The sequence below is a fragment of the Tachypleus tridentatus genome, chromosome 13 (assembly GCF_004210375.1).
Source record: "Tachypleus tridentatus isolate NWPU-2018 chromosome 13, ASM421037v1, whole genome shotgun sequence".
NCBI classification, from domain to species: Eukaryota; Metazoa; Arthropoda; class Merostomata; order Xiphosura; family Limulidae; genus Tachypleus; species Tachypleus tridentatus.
Window position 1 is genome coordinate 266,614,265 of NC_134837.1, and position 23,092 is coordinate 266,637,356.

The following is a 23,092-nucleotide window of genomic DNA, read 5'->3' on the forward strand; positions in this document are numbered from 1 at the left end:
GTCATGAAACATCTGTAGTATGAAATACACACTATCTGTACTATGAAATATACTTATCAAGGTCATGAAAATCTGTGGTATGAAATACACACTATCTGTACTACGAAATATACTTATCAAGGTCATGAAACATCTGTAGTATGAAATACACATTATCTGTAGTATGAAATATACTTATCAAGGTCATGAAACATCTGTGGTATGAAATACACACTTTCTATATTACGAAATATACTTATCAAGGTCATGAAACATCTGTAGTATGAAATACAAATTATCTGTAGTATGAAATATACTTATCAAGGTCGTGAAACATCTGTAGTATGAAATACACACTATCTGTACTATGAAATATACTTATCAAGGTCATGAAACATCTGTGGTATGAAATACACACTATCTGTACTATGAAATATACTTATCAAGATCATGAAACATCTGTAGTATGAAATACACGCTATCTGTACTATGAAATATACTTATCAAGGTCATGAAACATCTGTGGTATGAAATACACACTATCTGTACTACGAAATATACTTATCAAGGTCATGAAACATCTGTAGTATGAAATACACACTATCTGTAGTATGAAATATACTTATCAAGGTCATGAAACATCTGTGGTATGAAATACACACTATCTGTACTACGAAATATACTTATCAAAGTCATGAAACATCTGTAGTATGAAATACACCCTATCTGTACTATGAAATATACTTATCAAGGTCATGAAACATCTGTGGTATGAAATACACCCCATCTGTACTACGAAATATACTTATCAAGGTCATGAAACATCTGTGGTATGGAATACACCCTATCTGTACTATGAAATATACTTATCAAAGTCATGAAACATCTGTGGTATGAAATACACACTATCTGTACTACGAAATATACTTATCAAGGTCATGAAACATCTGTGGTATGAAATACACCCTATCCGTACTATGAAATATACTTATCAAGGTCATGAAACATCTGTGGTATGAAATACACACTATCTGTACTACGAAATATACTTATCAAGGGCATGAAACATCTGTAGTATGAAATACACACTATATGTACTACGAAATATACTTATCAAAGTCATGAAACATCTGTAGTATGAAATATACTTATCAACACGTTCACTCTGTGTATACATAAAGAACACATCAACAACTCTAACAACATTATCAACACGTTCACTCTGTGTATACATAAAGAACACACCAACAACTCTGACAACCTTATCAACACGTTAACTCTGTGTATACATAAAGAACACACCAACAACTCTAACAACCTTATCAACACGTTCACTCTGTGTATACATAAAGAACACATCAACAACTCTAAGAACATTATCAACACGTTCACTCTGTGTATATATAAAGAACACATCATCAACTCTAACAACCTTATCAACACATTCACTCTGTGTATACATAAAGAACACACGAATAACTGTGACAACCTTATCAACACATTCACTCTGTGTATACATAAAGAACACATCAACAACTCTGACAACCTTATCAACACGTTCACTCTGTGTATACATAAAGAACACATCATCAACTCTAACAACCTTATCAACACGTTCACTCTGTGTATACATAAAGAACACATCAACAACTCTAAGAACATTATCAACACGTTCACTCTGTGTATACATAAAGAACACATCAACAACTCTAACAACCTTATCAACACGTTCACTCTGTGTATACATAAAGAACACATCAACAACTCTGACAACCTTATCAACACGTTCACTCTGTGTATACATAAAGAACATATCAACAACTCTAACAACCTTATCAACACGTTCACTCTGTGTATACATAAAGAACATATCAACAACTCTAACAATCTTATCAACAGGTTCATTCTGTGTATATATAATGAACACATCATCAACTCTAACAACCTTATCAACACGTTCACTCTGTGTATATATATAGAACACATCAACAACTCTGACAAACTTATCAACACATTAACTCTGTGTATACTTACTGTAACTGTAACAAATAAACAGAAGAAGACGAACGTGGCTGTAGCAACAACAATGACAGCGATGATCCATTGTGGAATTAGGGACTTTTTGATGGTTCCTGTCCTTTGTTTCTTTCTTGTAATTGTCAACACTGGAAAGAAGAAATACCAGTTGTTATTTGTGACACTTGTTAATTGATGGCTATTAGAACAATAATGAATAAGAATAGGAAATGATTTTGTTTCTTGCTAACCCTACAGTTGCCCGAAGGATTATCTGTGCTAAGCACAAAAGTATATTGTATTTACTAATATTGAAGATTTCATAGATGGATTGTGTTTTTGTTTCTCAGATAATCTTCCGAAAGTACGGTACGCGTTATAGAAATAGAACAATAACTATTTATTTATTAACTGTTAGTGGTGTACAAAATATTTGTTACCAAATCGGTGTACTTGCTGAAAGATTACTCTTTCAAACACAGGATTTATAAAATATTACAGAAGAGTTATAATCGTAATCAGCGAAATATGTAAATCCACTTGTCTGAGGCTTAATAATAGGTAAGCCTTTTAAGTACGTCCTGTATTTAATAAATACACAGATAAACTAAACTTACTTATGTACCTTGTTTACATTAATTTAGTTGTGGTTAAGCTTTCTCGTATTTACTATTATCAACAGATAAACATGTAACTGTATTCTACTTCTTAAAGTTAGACTTTTTTAAACTTTGATTAGCTTTTACCTTACTAAGGTGCATTTGCGTTCTCAGGAGAGACAAAAGTTGAATATTATTTTAAGCGACTTTAAATTATTTCGGGGCACACAAAGTCTTTAAAATTTCGGACAAAACTTAATGTTGAGAAAAGCTACCGTTAACCACACTTTACATTGTATTCCATTACCACCAATGAGTTGGATGACTATGATTACAGCTGCTGTCCGACATGTAATAATTTCTGTAAAGAATGTCGTGTTCATACTTGATAAATCTTAACAAACACTTGCAGATATCCACTTCTTCCACCAACGCCATGTTTAGGCAACCATCTAGTCCATTAAAATCATGTTTAGGCATCCATCTATTCCATTAACACCGTGTTTAAACATCCATCTCTTCCATTAAAATCATGTTTAGACATTCATCTCTTCCATTAAAATCATGTTTAGGCATCCAGCTATTCCATTAACACCATGTTTAGACATCCACTTATTCCATCTACATCATGTTTAAGTAGAAGAAGAGCACAAGGACTAATCAACTATGACTCCAGTTTCTTGTCATTATCCTCCAAAATAGTGAAGGACTAATCAACTATGACTCCAGTTTCTTGTCATTATCCTCCAAAATAGTGGAACAGGAATGTTGGCGGCCTTTTTCAACTTGAAATCTTTTATTATTATTATTGTAAACAAGATGTGGTGGCTATTTGTACCAGGATACTTTCTTTATTAACTAAAACCTCGATGATGGCATCTGTGATTGATGAACGGTTGTGGAATACGTTTTGCTCTGTTTTGTGAGTTTTTCTTTGGCTGTTTATCGTTTACTGGTCTGAACATATAAACATCTCTCTCCAGGATATTCTTTTATTTAACGTCTGTACAACCTTAAGATCATAGTGGTGGCATTCTTTTGTCGATTGGTTGTAAATTCGCAGAGAAATAAATATGTATGCGTGCTATGTATTTCATGGGTAATGTTATGACTTCCAACTGATGAACAGACCTTCGATGTTGTGGTTTTTGTAAGTTGTTTTTCCTTAAGCAACCAGAAACAGATTTTCCTCAATTAAACTGGTTAAGCGGTATTCGTGAAATATTGTTGAAAGGAAATAAAAGTTTGTGTTGAGAGTTTGGAGTTTGGAATAAAAGGTGTGACATCATCAGAACCGATTTGTTTGTTTGTTTTGAATTTCGAGCAAGGCCACTCAAGGGCTATCTGCGCTAGCCGTCCCTAATTTAGCAGTGTAAGATGACAGGGAAGGCAGCTAGTCATCACCACCCTTCGCTAACTCTTGTTACTCTTTTACCAACTAATATTGGGATTGACTGTAACATTATAACGCCTCCACGGCTGAAAGGGAAGGCATGTTTAGTGTGACGGGAAATTGAACCCGTGACCCTCAGATTACGAGTCGAGTGCCTTAATCACCTGGCTCATCAGAACCGAAATGGAACTTGATCTTTACGACGAGAAACCCACATGAAGTAAAAATGTATCTCTGAACGGCTGGTATGGGTATTAACAATTCTATTATTAGAGCAGAGAACATTGTTTGAAGATGACATAGGAAGTTCAAATTTGAACAGTGTGGCGCTTGTTCTTTGGACTTCGTACTAGATTGAAATCCATGTTGTGATTGAGGTTTAGAGGTAGATGATTGAAGTGAAAGGTTCTGGTTTTTATTGTTTTTGGGAAGACACGAGAATTAGTCACAAGTTTCAAAAAACATACCTGAAATAGCTATAGAACATTTTACCGTTTCCAAAGAATTTCGTGTTCCATGCACACTTCAGAAGCAATCTATGTTTATATATGATTTTCTTCAATACATTAAAAACAATGTTACTTATGATTCACTTATGGTGAATAACTGAAATTTCAAAGACTGTACACAGAAGTTCACCGCGATAAAAACAGGTTTTGATTTATCGCCTTGCTTTTGTCCAGAAGTAAAATATGCCCCATTTTTGGAAGACAAGGAAAAAGAATTATACTTATAAACTGATGTTTAGCACACACCATCCTACAATGTCCTGATATCTAACACCTAACTATGAGATACTTTATACACTGATGTTCAGAACACAACAACCTAAAATGTCCTTATATCTAACATCAAACCATAAGATACTTTATACATTGATGTTTAGAACACAACAACCTACAATGTCCTTATATGTAACACCTAACCATAAGATACTTTATACATTGATGTTTAGAACTCAACAATCTACAATGTCCTTATATTTAACATCAAACCATAAGATACTTTATACATTGATGTTTAGAACACAACAACCTACAATGAACTTATACCTAACACCTAACCATAATATACTTTATACATTGATGTTTAGAACACAACAACCTACAAATTCCTTATATGTAACACCTAACCATAAGATACTTTATACACTGATGTTTAGCACACAACAACCTATAATGTCCTTATATCAAACACCTAACGTTAAGATACTTTATACATTGATGTTTAGCACACAACAACCTACAATGTCCTTATATCTAACACCTAACGTCAAGATACTTTATACACTGATGTTTAGCACACAACAACCTACAATGTCCTTATATCTAACATCAAACCATAAGATACTTTATACATTGATGTTTAGAACACAACAACCTACAATGTCCTTATATGTAACACCTAACCATAAGATACTTTATACACTGATGTTTAGCACACAACAACCTACAATGTCCTTATATCTAACACTTAACGTTAAGATACTTTATACATTGATGTTTAGCACACAACAACCTACAATGAACTTATACCTAACACCTAACCATAAGATACTTTATACACTGATGTTTAGCACACAACAACCTATAATGTCCTTATATCAAACACCTAACGTTAAGATACTTTATACATTGATGTTTAGCACACAACAACCTACAATGTCCTTATATCTAACACCTAACGTCAAGATACTTTATACACTGATGTTTAGCACACAACAACCTACAATGTCCTTATATCTAACATCAAACCATAAGATACTTTATACATTGATGTTTAGAACACAACAACCTACAATGTCCTTATATGTAACACCTAACCATAAGATACTTTATACACTGATGTTTAGCACACAACAACCTACAATGTCCTTATATCTAACACTTAACGTTAAGATACTTTATACATTGATGTTTAGCACACAACAACCTACAATGAACTTATACCTAACACCTAACCATAAGATACTTTATACATTGATGTTTAGAACACAACAACCTACAATGTCCTTATATCTAACACCTAACGTTAAGATACTTTATACATTGATGTTTAGCACACAACAACCTACAATGTCCTTATATCTAACACCTAACGTTAAGATACTTTATACATTGATGTTTAGCACAGAACAACCTACAATGAACTTATACCTAACACCTAACCATTAGATACTTTATACATTGATGTTTAGAACACAACAACCTACAATGTCCTTATATCTAACACCTAACGTTAAGATACTTTATACATTGATGTTTAGCACACAACAACCTACAATGTCCTTATATCTAACACCTAACGTTAAGATACTTTATACATTGATGTTTAGCACACAACAACCTACAATGAACTTATACCTAACACCTAACCATTAGATACTTTATACATTGATGTTTAGAACACAACAACCTACAATGTCCTTATATGTAACACCTAACCATAAGATACTTTATACACTGATGTTTAGCACACAACAACCTACAATGTCCTTATATCAAACACCTAACGTTAAGATATTTATTTTACCTTTAAAGTTGGTGAACCAGGGGTCAACGCTATAATTTCCAAGTGTGTCATTCGTTCCTAGCCCAGCGTTAAAAGCGTCTGACAAAAGCCTGGCATCATCATTGGTTCGTGCTTGTTTCAGTTCCACGCAAAATTCAACCACTACACCACCTGGACTAAATAAATCCGGAGATAAAAATACAAAGTTTATTTTGTAAAATGCAGAGCTGTTTATTCAAATCATAATATAGTATTTAGGAAAAGAAATTTTTTATTTGTTTGTTTTTGGAATTTCGCACAAAGCTACTCGAGGGCTATCTGCGCTAGCCGTCCCTAATTTAGCAGTGTAAGACTAGAGGAAAGGCAGCTAGTCATCACCACCCACCGCCAACCCTTGGGCTACTCTTTTACCAACGAATAGTGGGATTGACCGTCACATTATACACCCCCACGGCTGGGAGGGCGAGCATGTTTAGCGCGACGCGGGCGCGAACCCGTGACCCTCAGATTACGAGTCGCACGCCTTACGCGCTTGGCCATGCCAGGCCAGGAAAAGAAATAAACAACAAAAGTGCAATACATATATCAACAAGGAATGGTGATCATTCACCCTTATTAAATAATTCTATTATTAACAATAGGAACGGTGGTCATTCATCCTTAATTATATAGTTCTATAATTAACAAAAAGCAACGGTGATCATTCATCCTTTAATTAAATAATTTTATAATTAAGCAGAAGGAATGGTGATCATTCATTCTTTAATTAAATAATTCTATAATTAAGCAGAAGGAATGGTGATCATTCATTCTTTAATTAAATAATTCTATAATTAACAAAGAGGAACGGAGATCATTCATATTTAATTAAATAATTCTATAATTAACAAGAAGGAATAGATGATAATTCATACTTAGTTAAATAAGTACATACATAACAAGAAAGAACGGTGATTGTTCCTTCTTTGTTAAATTACTCAACAAATGACAGCAAGGAACTGTTATCTCTTCACTCCTTGTACAGATGGTTTAGATCCACGTCGGCCCGGCATGGCCGAGCGCGTTAAGGCATGCGCTCGTAATCTGAGGGTCGCCGGTTCCCATCCGAGTCGCGCTAAACATGCTCGCCCTCCCAGCCGTGGGCGCGTTATAATGTGACGGTCAATCCCACTTTTCGTTGGTAAAAGAGTAGCCCAAGAGTTGGCGGTGGGTGGTGATGACTAGCTGCCTTCCCTCTAGTCTTACACTGCAAAATTAGGGACGGCTAGCACAGATAGCCCTCGAGTAGCTTTGTGCGAAAATTCAAAACAAACAAACAGATCCACGTCCCGAAAGCACCAGAGAAACGAACTGAGATTGGAACAGGTTGTGATATCGATTTAACTTTACTTAATATTCGTTGTTCAAATTCAAGTTTCACAGAAAGCATCTCAGCTATTTTACTTTCGAAGTTAAAGTCGGATTTAATCAGTTACTATAATTTGTAATTAATTTATTTTAATCGCTATTAAATTAAATTGGTTAAAAGCCCATTTTTTCCATACAATAACTTACTGGTAACTTGCCAAAATCTTTTATTAATGAAAATGATGTCATTGTATTATCCGTCTTTGTCAACATGTTTGACAGAGCCGCAGTGACGTTAGTGGACGTAAAAGTTCATTTAATCTGCTAGGAGGAAATTCTAAATGAAATCTTGAAGCGAGTTTGTTACTAACTTGTCAAATGGACGCTAGCTACCAGAAGACAGCTAAACTATACGTTAGCTATTCAACAAAAAATTGTTAACCGAACACTACACAAGACAGATCTTTAATTAATCACATGATTTTATTCTTTATATCACCATAGTAACTTGGATTAATTGTTCGGTTTTGTTCTGTGATGTAACTTGGATTAATTTTTCGGTTTTGTTGTGTGATGTAACTTGGATTAATTGTTCGGTTTTGCTGTGTGATGGTGCTCAATAAGTAAAATATATAAAAATAGTTTACCACAAACCTTTAGTCATAGAAATACGATTAGCTTATAAAGGTATAAAACCTAATAAACTACTGTTGTAGATCTGGCAAGTTTTATTTTAAACTTTTAGTGCAGAGCTACACAATGGGTCATCTACGCTAAGCATATGTTGGAGAATCGAACCAGAGATTATAGCGTAAAATTACCTCTGACTAGCCGTGGACCAAAAAAGTTTAATATCAAAACGTTTGAACATATTTTGGAGTGTGAGAATCGAAACGGTAGCAGCATTTGTTTCGTAGAATAAGTAATATGTGTAATATAGAGAACGATGTTTACATGAGAGTTTGTCATCAACCTATATCTCGCTTTTAAATCTATTTAAACCAGAAAATAAGTAAACAAAAGTGAGATAAAAAATGACCATAAGTTCAGAAGAAAGCACAGTTGAGTTAGGCTTAACAATTTCAGAAATATTAAATTAGGTTTTATAACATTTTAAATTTCTCCATCTCCTCAGGAAACCTTCGAAAATGCCACCCAGAGGCAGGGCGCAAGACCGCTAAATCCGGGTTTCGAAACCTTTGATGGGCAGAGCACAGATAGCCCACTGTGTAGCTTTGTGCGTAATTCCAAACACTCCAATTCATATTCATAAAAACATTACGTCATTAGATTATGATGATGGCTGAAGATGACAAGATGCCCGTCTGATGTGGATTAACAATAATTACCCGAATCTGATGATTATAACATCAACCAAACGATCTGACAACGAAGTATGTAGAAGAATATTTTTGATCTGAAAAGAAAAGAACAAATAAAATATTAGCAGCAATAAGACACAGTCCGTTACATCTTAGTAGGTTTACAATCACAATATGATTAAATATATTATTTCATCATCTTAAACACGTGTTATTTATTCATGGAAGGTGGTGGTTAAAGCGCTCGACACGCAATCAGAGGGTCGCAGGTTCGAATCCTCACCACACAAAACATGCTCACCCTTTCAGCCGTTGGGGTGTTATAATGTGACGGTCAATCTTACTATTCGTTGGTAAAAGAGCGAAGGTGGGTTGTGCTGAATAGTTGCCTTCTCTCTAGATTTACACTTCTGAAATAGGGAGGGCTAGCGCAGATAGCCCTCGTGTAGCTTTGTGCGAAACTCTAACCAAACAAATCATCTTTTTGCTTAATTTTTCATCATTTACAACAAACCGATACCTTGTTATGAAACCCTGAAATAATCACAATAGACATTTAACTTGTTATGAATGCCAAAAATAATAAAAATAAACAGTTAACTTGTTATGAAGGCCAGAAATAATCGAAATAAATAGATAACTTGTCATGAAGGCCACAAATAATCACAGTAAATAGTTACCTTTCTTATGAAGACCAGAAATAATCACAATACACAGTTAACGTGTTATAAAAGCCAGAAATAATCATAATACACAGTTAAATTGTTATGTATGTCAGAAATAATCACAATAAATAGTTAACTTGTGATGAAGGCCAGAAATAATCACAATAAACATTTAATTTGTTATGAATGCAAGAAATAATCACAATACACAGTTAACTTGTTATGAAAGACATAAATAGTCATAATACACAGTTAACTTGTTTTGCATGCCAGAAAAAAACACAATAAATACTTTATTTCTTATGAAGACGAGAAATAATCACAATAAGCAGATAACTTGTTATGAAGGCGAAAAATAATTACAATAAACAATAAACTTGTTATGAAAGCGAAGAATAATCGCGATAAACAGTTAACTTGTTATCAAGGCCAAAACACATTTCAATAAATACTTAACTTGTTATGAATAACAAAAATAATCGAAATAAATAGTAAAATTGTTACGAAGGCCAGAAATGATCAAAATACACAGTTAACTTGTTATTAAGGTCTGAAATAATCTCAATAAATAGTTAAATTGTTATGAAAGCCAGAGATAATCTCAATAAATAGTTAACTAGTTATCAAGGCCATAAATAACCTCAATAAATAGTTTACTTGTTATGAAGACAATACATAATCGAAATAAATAGTTAAATTGTTATAAACGCCAAAAAAAAAAAAACAGTTAACTTGATATGAAGGACAGAAATGATCACCATACACATATAACTACTTATGAAGGCCAGAAAGAATCACAATAAATAGTTAACTTGTAATGAATGCCAGAAATAATCACAATAAATAGTTAACTTGTTATGATGGCCAAAATAAAATACAATTTAGAGTTAACTTGCTATGAAGCCGAAAAATAATCACAATACACAGTTAACTGGTTATTAAAGTTAGAAATAATCGTAATAAATAGTTAACATATTATGAAAGCCAGAAATAGTAACAATACACAGTTATCTTGTGATGAAATTCAGAAATGATCACAGTACACAGTTAATTTGTTAAGAATGTAAGAAATAACCACAGTAAATAGTTAATTTGTCATGAAGGCCAGAGATAATGACAATACACATTTAACTTGTTATGAAGGACAAAAATAATTAGTTAACTTGCTTTAAAAGCCATAAATATTCACAATACACAGTTATCTTGTTATGAAAGCAAGAAATAATCACAATACACAATTAATTTGTTATAAAGGCCAGAAATCATCTCAATAAATAATTAACTAGTTATCAAGACCAGAAATAACCTTAATAAATAGTTTACTTGTTATGAAGAAAAGAAATAATCGAAATAAATAGCTAAATTTTTATAAAAGCCAAAAAATCAAACCACACAGTTAACTTGTTATCAATGCCAGATATAATCACAATAAAGAGTTAACTTGTCATAAAGGCCAGAAATAATTACAATAAACAGTTAACTTTTTATCAAGGTGAGAAGAAATTACAATACACAGATAACTTGTTATGAAAGCGAAAAATAATCACAATACACAGTAAACTTGTTATGAAAGAGAAGAATAATCGCGATAAACAGTTAATTGTTATCAATGTCAAAAATAATTTCAATGAATAGCTAACTTGTTATGAATTCCAGAAATAATCGAAATAAATAGTAAACTTGTTATGAAGGCCAGAAATGATCGCTATACACAATTAACTTTTTATGAAGGCGAGAAATAATCACAATACTCAGTTAACTTGCTATTAACGTCTGAAATAATCTAAATAAATAGTTAACTTGTTATGAAGGCCAAATATAATCACAATACACAGTTATCTTGTTATGAGAGCAAGAAATAATCATAATACACAGTTAAATTGTTATGTTTCTAAAAAATAATCACAATAAATAGTTAACTTGTGATGAAGGCCAGAAATAATCAAAATAAACAATTAAACTGTTATGAATGCAAGAAATAATCACATTACACAGTTAAAATGTTATGAAAGACAAAATAATCATAATAAATAATTAACTGTTATGTATGCCAGAAATTAACACAATGAATAGTTATATTGTTATTTAGACCAAAAATAATCACAATAAACAGTTAAATTGTTATGGAGACGAGATATAATAACAACACACAGTTAACTTGTTATGAAAGTCAGAAATAATCACAATACACAGTTAATTTATTACGAAGGCCCAAAATAATGTCAATAAACAGTTAACTTGTTATGAAGTCCAGAAATAATCTCAATAAATATTCAACTTGTTATAAAGACAAGAAATAATCGAAATAAATACTTATCTCGTTATGAAGGCAAAAATAATCTCAATACACAGTTAACTTGTTATGAAGGACAAAAATAATCACAATAAATAGTTAATTTGTTACGAAAAACAGAAATAATCCCAATAAATAGTTAAGTCTTTATGATGGCCAAAGATGATCAAAATAAATAGTTAACTTTTGATAAAGGCTAGAAATTTTCACAATACACAGTTAACTTGCTATTAAGGCCAGAAATGATCTCAATAAATAGTTTACTTGTTATGAAGACAAGAAATAAACGAAATAAATAGTTATCTTGTTATGAAGGCCAAAATAATATCAACACATAGTTAACGTGCTACGAAGGACAGAAATGATCACAATACACAGATAACTTCTTAAAAAGGCCGGAAAGAATGACAATAAATAGTTAACATGTTATGAATGCCAGAAAAAAATCACAATAACTTGTTAACTTCTAATGAATGCCAGAAATAATCATAAAACACAGTTATATTGTTATGAAAGTCAGAAATAATGACAATACACAGTTAACCTTGTATAAATGCCAGAAATAATCAGATTAAATAGTTAACTTATTTTAAAGGCCAGAAATGATCATAATGAACAGTTAATTTGTTATGAAAGCGAGAAATAATTATAATACACAGATTTCTTGTTATGAAAGCAAGAAATGATCACAATACACAGATAACTTGTTAAGAAGGCCAGAAATGATCACAATAAATACTTCACTTGATATGAAGGAGCAAAATTATCAAATTAAATAATTCAGTTGTAATGATGGCCAGAAACTATTACAATAAATAGTTAACTTGTTATGAAGACCAGAAATGTTCACAATTCACAGTAAACTTGTTATGAAAGCCAAGAATAATCGCGATAAACAATTAACTTATTATCAAGGTAAAAAATAATTTCAATAAATATTTAACTTGTTATGAATTCCATAAATGATCCAAATAAATAATAAACTTGTTATAAAGAACAGAAATGATCACTATGCACAGTTGCATTGTATGAAAGCTCCCAATAATCACAATACACAGTTAATTTGTCATGAAGACGAAATATAATCACAACACACAGCTAATTTGTTATTAAAGTCAGAAATACCCTCAATTAATAGTTATCATGTAATGTAGGCAAAAAATAATCAAAATAAACAGTTAATTTTTCATGAAGGACAGAAAGGATAACAATGAATAGTTAAAATGTGATGAATGACAGAAATAATCACTATAATTCCTGAAGTTATTATGAAGGCCAAAAATAATCACAATACACATTTAACTTCTCATGAAGACGAGAAATTATCACAATACACAGGTAACTTGTTATGAAAGAAAAGAATAATCGCGATAAACAGTTTATTTGTTATCAATGCCAAAAAATAATTTCAATGAATATTTAACTTGCTAGGAATTGCACAAATAATCGAAATAAATAGTAAACTTGTTATGAAGGCCAGAAATGATCGCAATACACAATTAACTTGTAATGAAAGTCAGAAATAATCACAATACACAGTAACCTTGTTTTAAATGCCAGAAATAATCACAATAAACAGTTAACTTTCTATGAACGACGAAATTATTCACAATACAGAGTTATCTTGTTATGAAAGCAAGAGATAATCACAATACACAGTTAATTTGTTACGAAGACCCATAATAATGTCAATAAATATTTAACTTGTTATAAAGTCCAGAAATAATCTCAATAAATAGTTAACTCCTTATGAAGAAAAGAAATAACCACAATACACAGTCAACTTGTTATTAAAGTCTGAAATAATCTAAATAAATAGTTAACTTGTTATGAAGGCCAGAAATAATCGCAATACACAATTAACTTGTAATGAAAGTCAGAAATAATCACAATACACAGTAACCTTGTTTTAAATGCCAGAAATAATCACAATAAACAGTTAACTTTCTATGAACGACGAAATTATTCACAATACAGAGTTATCTTGTTATGAAAGCAAGAGATAATCACAATACACAGTTAATTTGTTACGAAGACCCATAATAATGTCAATAAATATTTAACTTGTTATAAAGTCCAGAAATAATCTCAATAAATAGTTAACTTGCTATAAAGACAAGAAATAATCGAAATAAATAGTTATCTTGTTATGAAGGCCAAAAATAATCCAATACACAGTTAACTTGTTATGAAGTCCAGAAAGAATCACAAAAAATAGTTAACTTGTCATAAAGGCCAAAAATATTCACAATAAATAGTTAACTCTATATGATGGCCAAGGATGAAAAAAAAAATGTTAACTTTTTTATGAAGGCCAGAAATATTCACAATACACAGATAACTTGTTATGAAAGCAAGAGATTATCACAATACACATTTAACGTGTTATGAAGCCAGAAATAATTAAAATAATTAGGTAAATTGTTTTAAGAACCATGAATATTCACAATACAGAGTTATCTTGTTATAAAGACAAGAAATAATCGAAATAAATAGTTATCTTGTTGTGAAGGCCAAAAATAATCTCAATACACAGTTAACTAATTATGAAGGACAGAAATAATCACAATAAATAGTTAACTCTTTATGATGGCCAAGGATGATCAAAATAAAAAGTTAACTTTTTATGAAGGCCAGAAATATTCACAATACACAGATAACTTGTTATGAAACCAAGTGATTATCACAATACACATTTAACGTGTTATGAAGCCAGAAATAATTAAAATAATTAGATAACTTGTTTTAGGAACCATTAATATTCACATTACACAGTTATCTTGTTATGAAAGCAAGAAATAATCACAAGACACATTTAACTTGTTATGAAAGTGAGAAATTATGACAATACACAGGTAACTTTTTATAAAAGTGAAGAATAATCGCGATAAACAGTTAACTTGTTATCAATGCCAAAAATAATTTCAATGAATATTTATCTTGTTATGAATTGCAGAAGTAATTGAAATAAATAGTAAACTTGTTATGAAGGCCAAAAATAATCACAATACACAGTTAACTTCTTATTAAGACGAGAAATAATCACAATACACAGTCAACTTGTTATTAAAGTCTGAAATAATCACAATACAAAGTAAATTTGTTATAAAAGAGAAGAATAATCGCGATAAACAGTGAACTTGTTATCAATGCCAAAAATAATTTCAATGAACAGTTGACTTGTTATGAATTCCAGAAATGATCGAAATCAATAGTAAACTTGTTATGAAGGCCAGAAATGATCGCTATGCACAATTAAAGTTTTATGAAGGACAGAAATAATCACAATACACAGTTAACTTCTAATGAATACCAGAAATAATCACAATAAATAGTTAACTTGTAATGATAACCAGAAATAATCACTGTAAATATTTAAGTTGTTATGAAGGCCAAGAATAATCACAATACACAGTTAATATTGTTATGAAGGCAAGAAATAATCATATTTCACAGTTACTTTGTTGTTAAAGTCAGAAATACTCTCAATAAATAGTTATCTTGTTATGAAGGCCAGAAATAATCGCAATATACAATTAACTTGTAATGAAAGTCAGAAATAATCACAATACACAGTAACCTTGTTTTAAATGCCAGAAATAATCACAAGAAACAGGTAATTTTTTATGAACGACAAAATTATTCACAATACACAGATAACTTGTTGTGAAAGAAAGACATAATCACAATATACATTTAACTTGTTATGAAGCCAAAAATAATTAAAATAATTAGTTAACTTGTTTTAAGAACCATGAATATTCACAATACAGAGTTATCTTGTCATGAAAGCATGAAATAATCCCAATACACATTCCACTTGTTATGAAAGTGATAAATTATCACAATACCCAGGTTATCTTGTTATGAAAGTCACAAATAATTACATTACACAGTTAACTTGTTATAAGTTCCAGAAATAATCGAAATAAATAATAAACTTGTTATGAATGCCAGAAATGAGCGCTATACACAGTTAACTTTTTATGAAGGACAGAAATGACCACAATGAATAGTCAAATCCTTATGAATGCCAGAAAGAATCACAATAAATAGTTAATTTGTAATGAATGTCAGAAATAATCACTACAATTCGTGAAGTTGTTATGAAGGCCAAAAATAATCACAATACACAGTTATCTTGCTATTAAAGTCAAAAATAATCACATTACACAGTTAACTTGTTACAAATGCCAGAAATAATCACAGTAAATAGTTAACTTGTCATAAAGGCCAGAAATAATCTCAATAAATAGTAAACTTGTTATAAAGACAAGAAATACTCTCAATAAATAGTTAACTTGTGATGAAAACCAAAAATAATCACAATAAATAGTTAAGTCTTTATTATGGCCAAGGATGTTCAAAATAAACAGTCAACTTTTGATGAAGGCCAGAAATATTCACAATAAACAATTATCTTGTTATGAAAGTCACAAATAATTACATTACACAGTTAACTTGTTATAAATGCCAGAAATAATCACAGTAAATAGTTAACTTCGCATAAAGGCCAGAAATAATCTCAATAAATTGTTAACTTGTTATAAAGACAAGAAATACTCTCAATAAATAGTTAACTTGTGATGAAAACCAAAAATAATCACAATAAATAGTTAAGTCTTTATTATGGCCAAGGATGTTCAAAATAAATAGTCAACTTTTGATGAAGGCCAGAAATATTCACAATACACAGACAACTTTTTATGAAAGCAAGAGATAATCACAATATACATTTAACTTGTTATGAAGGCCCGAAATAATTAAAATAATTAGATAACTTGTTTTAAAATCATAAATATTCACAATACACAGATATTTTGTTATGAAAGCAAAAAATAGTCACAATACACAGTTAATTTGTTACGAAGACCCAAAATAATGTCAATAAATATTTAACTTGTTATAAAGTCCAGAAATAAATATTTAACTTGTTATAAAGTCCAGAAATACTCTCAATGAATAGTTAACTTGCTATAAAGACAAGAAATAATCGAAATAAATAGTTATCTTGTTATGAAGGCCAAAAATAATCCAATACACAGTTAACTTGTTATGAAGTCCAGAAATAATCACAAAAATAGTTAACTTGTCATAAAGGCCAAAAATATTCACAATAAATAGTTAACTCTTTATGATGGCCAAGGATGATAAAAAAAAAGTTAAATTTTTTATGAAGGCCATAAATATTCACAATAAACAGATAACTTGTTATGAAAGCAAGTGATTATCACAATACACATTTAACGTGTTATGAAGCCAGAAATAATTAAAATAATTAGTTAACTTGTTTGAGGAACCATTAATATTCACATTACACAGTTATCTTGTTATGAAAGCAAGAAATAATCACAAGACACATTTAACTTGTTATGAAAGTGAGAAATTATGACAATACACAGGTAACTTGTTATGAAAGAGAAGAATAATCGCGATAAACAGTAAACTTGTTATCAATGCCAAACATAATTTCAATGAATATTTAACTTGTTATGAATTTCAGAAATAATCGAAATAAATAGTAAACTTGTTATGAATGCCAGAAATGAGCGCCATACACTGCTAACTTTTTATGAAGGACAGAAATGACAACAATGAATAGTCAACTCCTTATGAAGGCTAGAAAGAATCACAATAAATAGTTAATTTGTAATGAATGCCAGAAATAATCACTACAATTCGTGAAGTTGTTATGAAGGCCAAAAATTATCACAATACACAGTCAACTTGTTATGAAGGCGAGAAAAAATCACAATACACAGTAACATTGTTATAAATGCCAGAAATAATCACAATAAATAGTTAACTTTTTATGAACGACAGAATAATTCACAATACACAGATAAATTGTTATGAAAGCAAGAAATAATCAATAAATAGTTAACTTTTTATGAACGACAGAATAATTCACAATACACAGATAACTTGTTATGAAAGCAAGATAATAATCAAAATACACAGTAAATTTGTTACAAAGGCCCAAAATAATGTCAATAAATAGTTAACATGTTATGAAGTCCAGAAATAATCTCAATAAATATTCAACTTGCTATAAAGACAAGAAATAATCGAAATAAATAGTAAACTTGTTATGAAGGCCAGAAATGATCGCTATACCCAGTTAACTTTTTATGAAGGACAGAAATAATCACAATGAATAGTTAACTCCTTATGAAGACGAGAAATAACCACAATACACAGTCAACTTGTTATTAAAGTCTGAAATAATCTAAATAAATAGTTAACTTGTTTTAAATGCCAGAACTAATCACAATAAACAGTTAACTTTCTATGAACGACGAAATTATTCACAATACAGAGTTATCTTGTTATGAAAGCAAGAGATAATCACAATACACAGTTAATTTGTTACGAAGACTCAAAATAATGTCAATAAATAGTTAACTTGTTATGAAGGCCAAAAATAATCACAATACACAGTTAAGTTGTTATGAAGGCGAGAAATAATCACAATACACAGTTAACTTGTTATTAAAGACAGAAATAATCACAATAAATATTTAACTTGTTATAAAGTCCAGAAATAAATATTTAACTTGTTATAAAGTCCAGAAATACTCTCAATGAATAGTTAACTTGCTATAAAGACAAGAAATAATCGAAATAAATAGTTATCTTGTTATGAAGGCCAAAAATAATCCAATACACAGTTAACTTGTTATGAAGTCCAGAAATAATCACAAAAATAGTTAACTTGTCATAAAGGCCAAAAATATTCACAATAAATAGTTAACTCTTTATGATGGCCAAGGATGATAAAAAAAAAAGTTAAATTTTTTATATATTCACAATAAACAGATAACTTGTTATGAAAGCAAGTGATTATCACAATACACATTTAACGTGTTATGAAGCCAGAAATAATTAAAATAATTAGTTAACTTGTTTGAGGAACCATTAATATTCACATTACACAGTTATCTTGTTATGAAAGCAAGAAATAATCACAAGACACATTTAACTTGTTATGAAAGTGAGAAATTATGACAATACACAGGTAACTTGTTATGAAAGAGAAGAATAATCGCGATAAACAGTAAACTTGTTATCAATGCCAAACATAATTTCAATGAATATTTAACTTGTTATGAATTTCAGAAATAATCGAAATAAATAGTAAACTTGTTATGAATGCCAGAAATGAGCGCCATACACTGCTAACTTTTTATGAAGGACAGAAATGACAACAATGAATAGTCAACTCCTTATGAAGGCTAGAAAGAATCACAATAAATAGTTAATTTGTAATGAATGCCAGAAATAATCACTACAATTCGTGAAGTTGTTATGAAGGCCAAAAATTATCACAATACACAGTCAACTTGTTATGAAGGCGAGAAAAATCACAATACACAGTAACATTGTTATAAATGCCAGAAATAATCACAATAAATAGTTAACTTTTTATGAACGACAGAATAATTCACAATACACAGATAAATTGTTATGAAAGCAAGAAATAATCAATAAATAGTTAACTTTTTATGAACGACAGAATAATTCACAATACACAGATAACTTGTTATGAAAGCAAGATAATAATCAAAATACACAGTAAATTTGTTACAAAGGCCCAAAATAATGTCAATAAATAGTTAACATGTTATGAAGTCCAGAAATAATCTCAATAAATATTCAACTTGCTATAAAGACAAGAAATAATCGAAATAAATAGTAAACTTGTTATGAAGGCCAGAAATGATCGCTATACCCAGTTAACTTTTTATGAAGGACAGAAATAATCACAATGAATAGTTAACTCCTTATGAAGACGAGAAATAACCACAATACACAGTCAACTTGTTATTAAAGTCTGAAATAATCTAAATAAATAGTTAACTTGTTTTAAATGCCAGAACTAATCACAATAAACAGTTAACTTTCTATGAACGACGAAATTATTCACAATACAGAGTTATCTTGTTATGAAAGCAAGAGATAATCACAATACACAGTTAATTTGTTACGAAGACCCAAAATAATGTCAATAAATAGTTAACTTGTTATGAAGGCCAAAAATAATCACAATACACAGTTAAGTTGTTATGAAGGCGAGAAATAATCACAATACACAGTTAACTTGTTATTAAAGACAGAAATACTCTCAATAAATAGTTACGTTGTTATGAAGGCCAGAAATAATCTCAATACACAATTAACTTTTTATGAAAGTCAGAAATAATCACAATACACAGTAACCTTGTTATAAATGCCAGAAATAATCAGAAGAAACAGTTAACTTTTTATGAACGACAAAATTATTCACAATACATAGATAACTTGTTGTGAAAGAAAGACAAGAAATAATCGAAATAAATAGTTATCTTGTTATGAAGCCCAAAATAATCTCAATACAGAGTTAACGTGCTACGAAGGATAGAAATGATCACAAAATACAGTTATCTTGTTATGAAAGTCAGAAATAATGACAATACACAGTTAACCTTTTATAACTACCAGAAATAATCAGATTAAATAGTTAACTTATCTTAAAGGCCACAAATGATCATAATAAACAGTTAATTTGTTATGAAAGCAAGAAATAATTACAATACACAGATTTCTTGTTATGAAAGCAAGAAATGATCACAATACACAGATAACTTGTTAAGAAGGCCAGAAATGATCACAATAAATAATTAATTTGTAATGAATGCCAGAAATAATCACAATAAATACTTCACTTGATATGAAGGAGCAAAATTATCAAAATATACAATTAAGTTGTTATGATGGCCAGAAAATATTACAATAAATAGTTAACTTGTTATGAAGGCCAGAAATGTTTACAATTCACAGTTAACTTGTTATGAAAGCCAAGAATAATCGCGATAAACAATTAACTTGTTATCAAGGTCGAAAATAATTTTAATAAATAGTTAACTTGTTATGAATTCCATAAATAATTCAAAAAATAATAAACTTGTTATAAAGAACAGAAATGATCACTATGCACAGTTGCATTGTATGAAAGCTCCCAATAATCACAATACACAGTTAATTTGTCATGAAGACGAAATATAATCACAAAACACAGCTAATTTGTTATTAAAGTCAGAAATACCCTCAATTAATAGTTATCTTGTAATGAAGGCCAGAAAGAATCACAATAAATAGTTAACATGTGATGAATGACAGAAATAATCACTATAAATCGTGAAGTTGTTATGAAGGCCAAAAATAATCACAATACACAGTTAACTTCTTATGAAGACGAGATTTATCACAATACACAGGTAACTTGTTATGAAAGAAAAGAATAATCGCGATAAACAGTTTACTTGTTATAAATGCGAAAAAATAATTTCAATGAATATTTAACTTGCTATGAAGTGCAGAAATAATCGAAATAAATAGTAAACTTGTTATGAAGGCCAGAAATGATCGCTATACCCAGTTAACTTTTTATGAAGGACAGAAATAATCACAATGAATAGTTAACTCCTTATGAAAACGAGAAATAACAACAATACACAGTCAACTTGTTATTGAAGTCTGAAATAATCTAAATAAATATTTAACTTTTTATGAAGGCCAGAAATAATCGCAATACACAATTAACTTGTAATGAAAGTCAGAAATAATCACAATACACAGTAACCTTGTTTTAAATGCCAGAAATAATCACAATAAACAGTTAACTTTCTATGAACGACGAAATTATTCACAATACAGAGTTATCTTGTTATGAAAGCAAGAGATAATCACAATACACAGTTAATTTGTTACGAAGACCCAAAATAATGTCAATAAATAGTAAACTTGTTATGAAGGACAGAAATAACCACAATAAATATTTAACTTGTTATAAAGTCCAGAAATAATCTCAATAAATAGTTAACTTGCTAGAAAGACAAGAAATAATCGAAATAAAGAGTTATCTTGTTATCAAGGCCAAAAATAATCCAATACACAGTTAACTTGTTATGAAGGACAGAAATAATCACAATAAATAGTTAACTTGTCATAAAGGCCAAAAATATTCACAATAAATAGTTAACTTGTCATAAAGGCCGAAAATATTCACAATAAATAGTTAACTCTATATGATGGCCAAGGATGATAAAAAAAATGTTAACTTTTTTATGAAGGCCAGAAATATTCACAATACACAGATAACTTGTTAAGAAGGCCAGAAATGATCACAATAAATAATTAATTTGTAATGAATGTCAGAAATAATCACAATAAATACTTCACTTGATATGAAGGAGCAAAATTATCAAAATATACAATTAAGCTGTTATGATGGCCAGAATTTATTACAATAAATAGTTAACTTGTTATGAAGGCCAGAAATGTTTACAATTCACAGTTAACTTGTTATGAAAGCCAAGAATAATCGCGATAAACAATTAACTTGTTATCAAGGTCAAAAATAATTTTAATAAATAGTTAACTTGTTATGAATTCCATAAATAATCCAAATAAATAATAAACTTGTTATAAAGAACAGAAATGATCACTATGCACAGCTGCATTGTATGAAAGCTCCCAATAATCACAATACACAGTTAATTTGTCATGAAGACGAAATATAATCACAACACACAGCTAATTTGTTATTAAAGTCAGAAATATCCTCAATTAATAGTTATCTTGTAATGAAGGCAAGAAATAATCACAATACACAGTTAATTTGTTACGAAGACCCAAAATAATGTCAATAAATAGTTAACTTGTTATGAAGGCCAAAAATAATCACAATACACATTTAAGTTGTTATGAAGGCGAGAAATAATCACAATACACAGTTAACTTGTTATTAAAGACAGAAATACTCTCAATAAATAGTTATGTTGTTATGATTCCAGAAATAATCTCAATACACAATTAACTTGTTATGAAAGTCAGAAATAATCACAATACACAGTAACCTTGTTATAAATGCCAGAAATAATCAGAAAAAACAGTTAACTTTTTATGAACGACAAAATTATTCACAA

At 30.1% G+C, this 23,092-nt stretch overlaps 1 protein-coding gene across 1 annotated transcript in view; it reads right to left on the bottom strand.

The window, feature by feature from the left end:
* Nucleotides 1–1,252: 1,252 nt before the first annotated feature.
* LOC143236551 (uncharacterized) overlaps nucleotides 1,253–23,092 on the bottom strand; it is a 233,377-nt gene continuing 211,537 nt past the window's right edge. Inside the window, exon 4 of the mRNA XM_076474854.1 lies at nucleotides 1,253–1,828. Coding sequence (XP_076330969.1) covers nucleotides 1,253–1,828 — 576 coding nt within the window. The remainder of the gene's footprint in view (nucleotides 1,829–23,092) is intronic.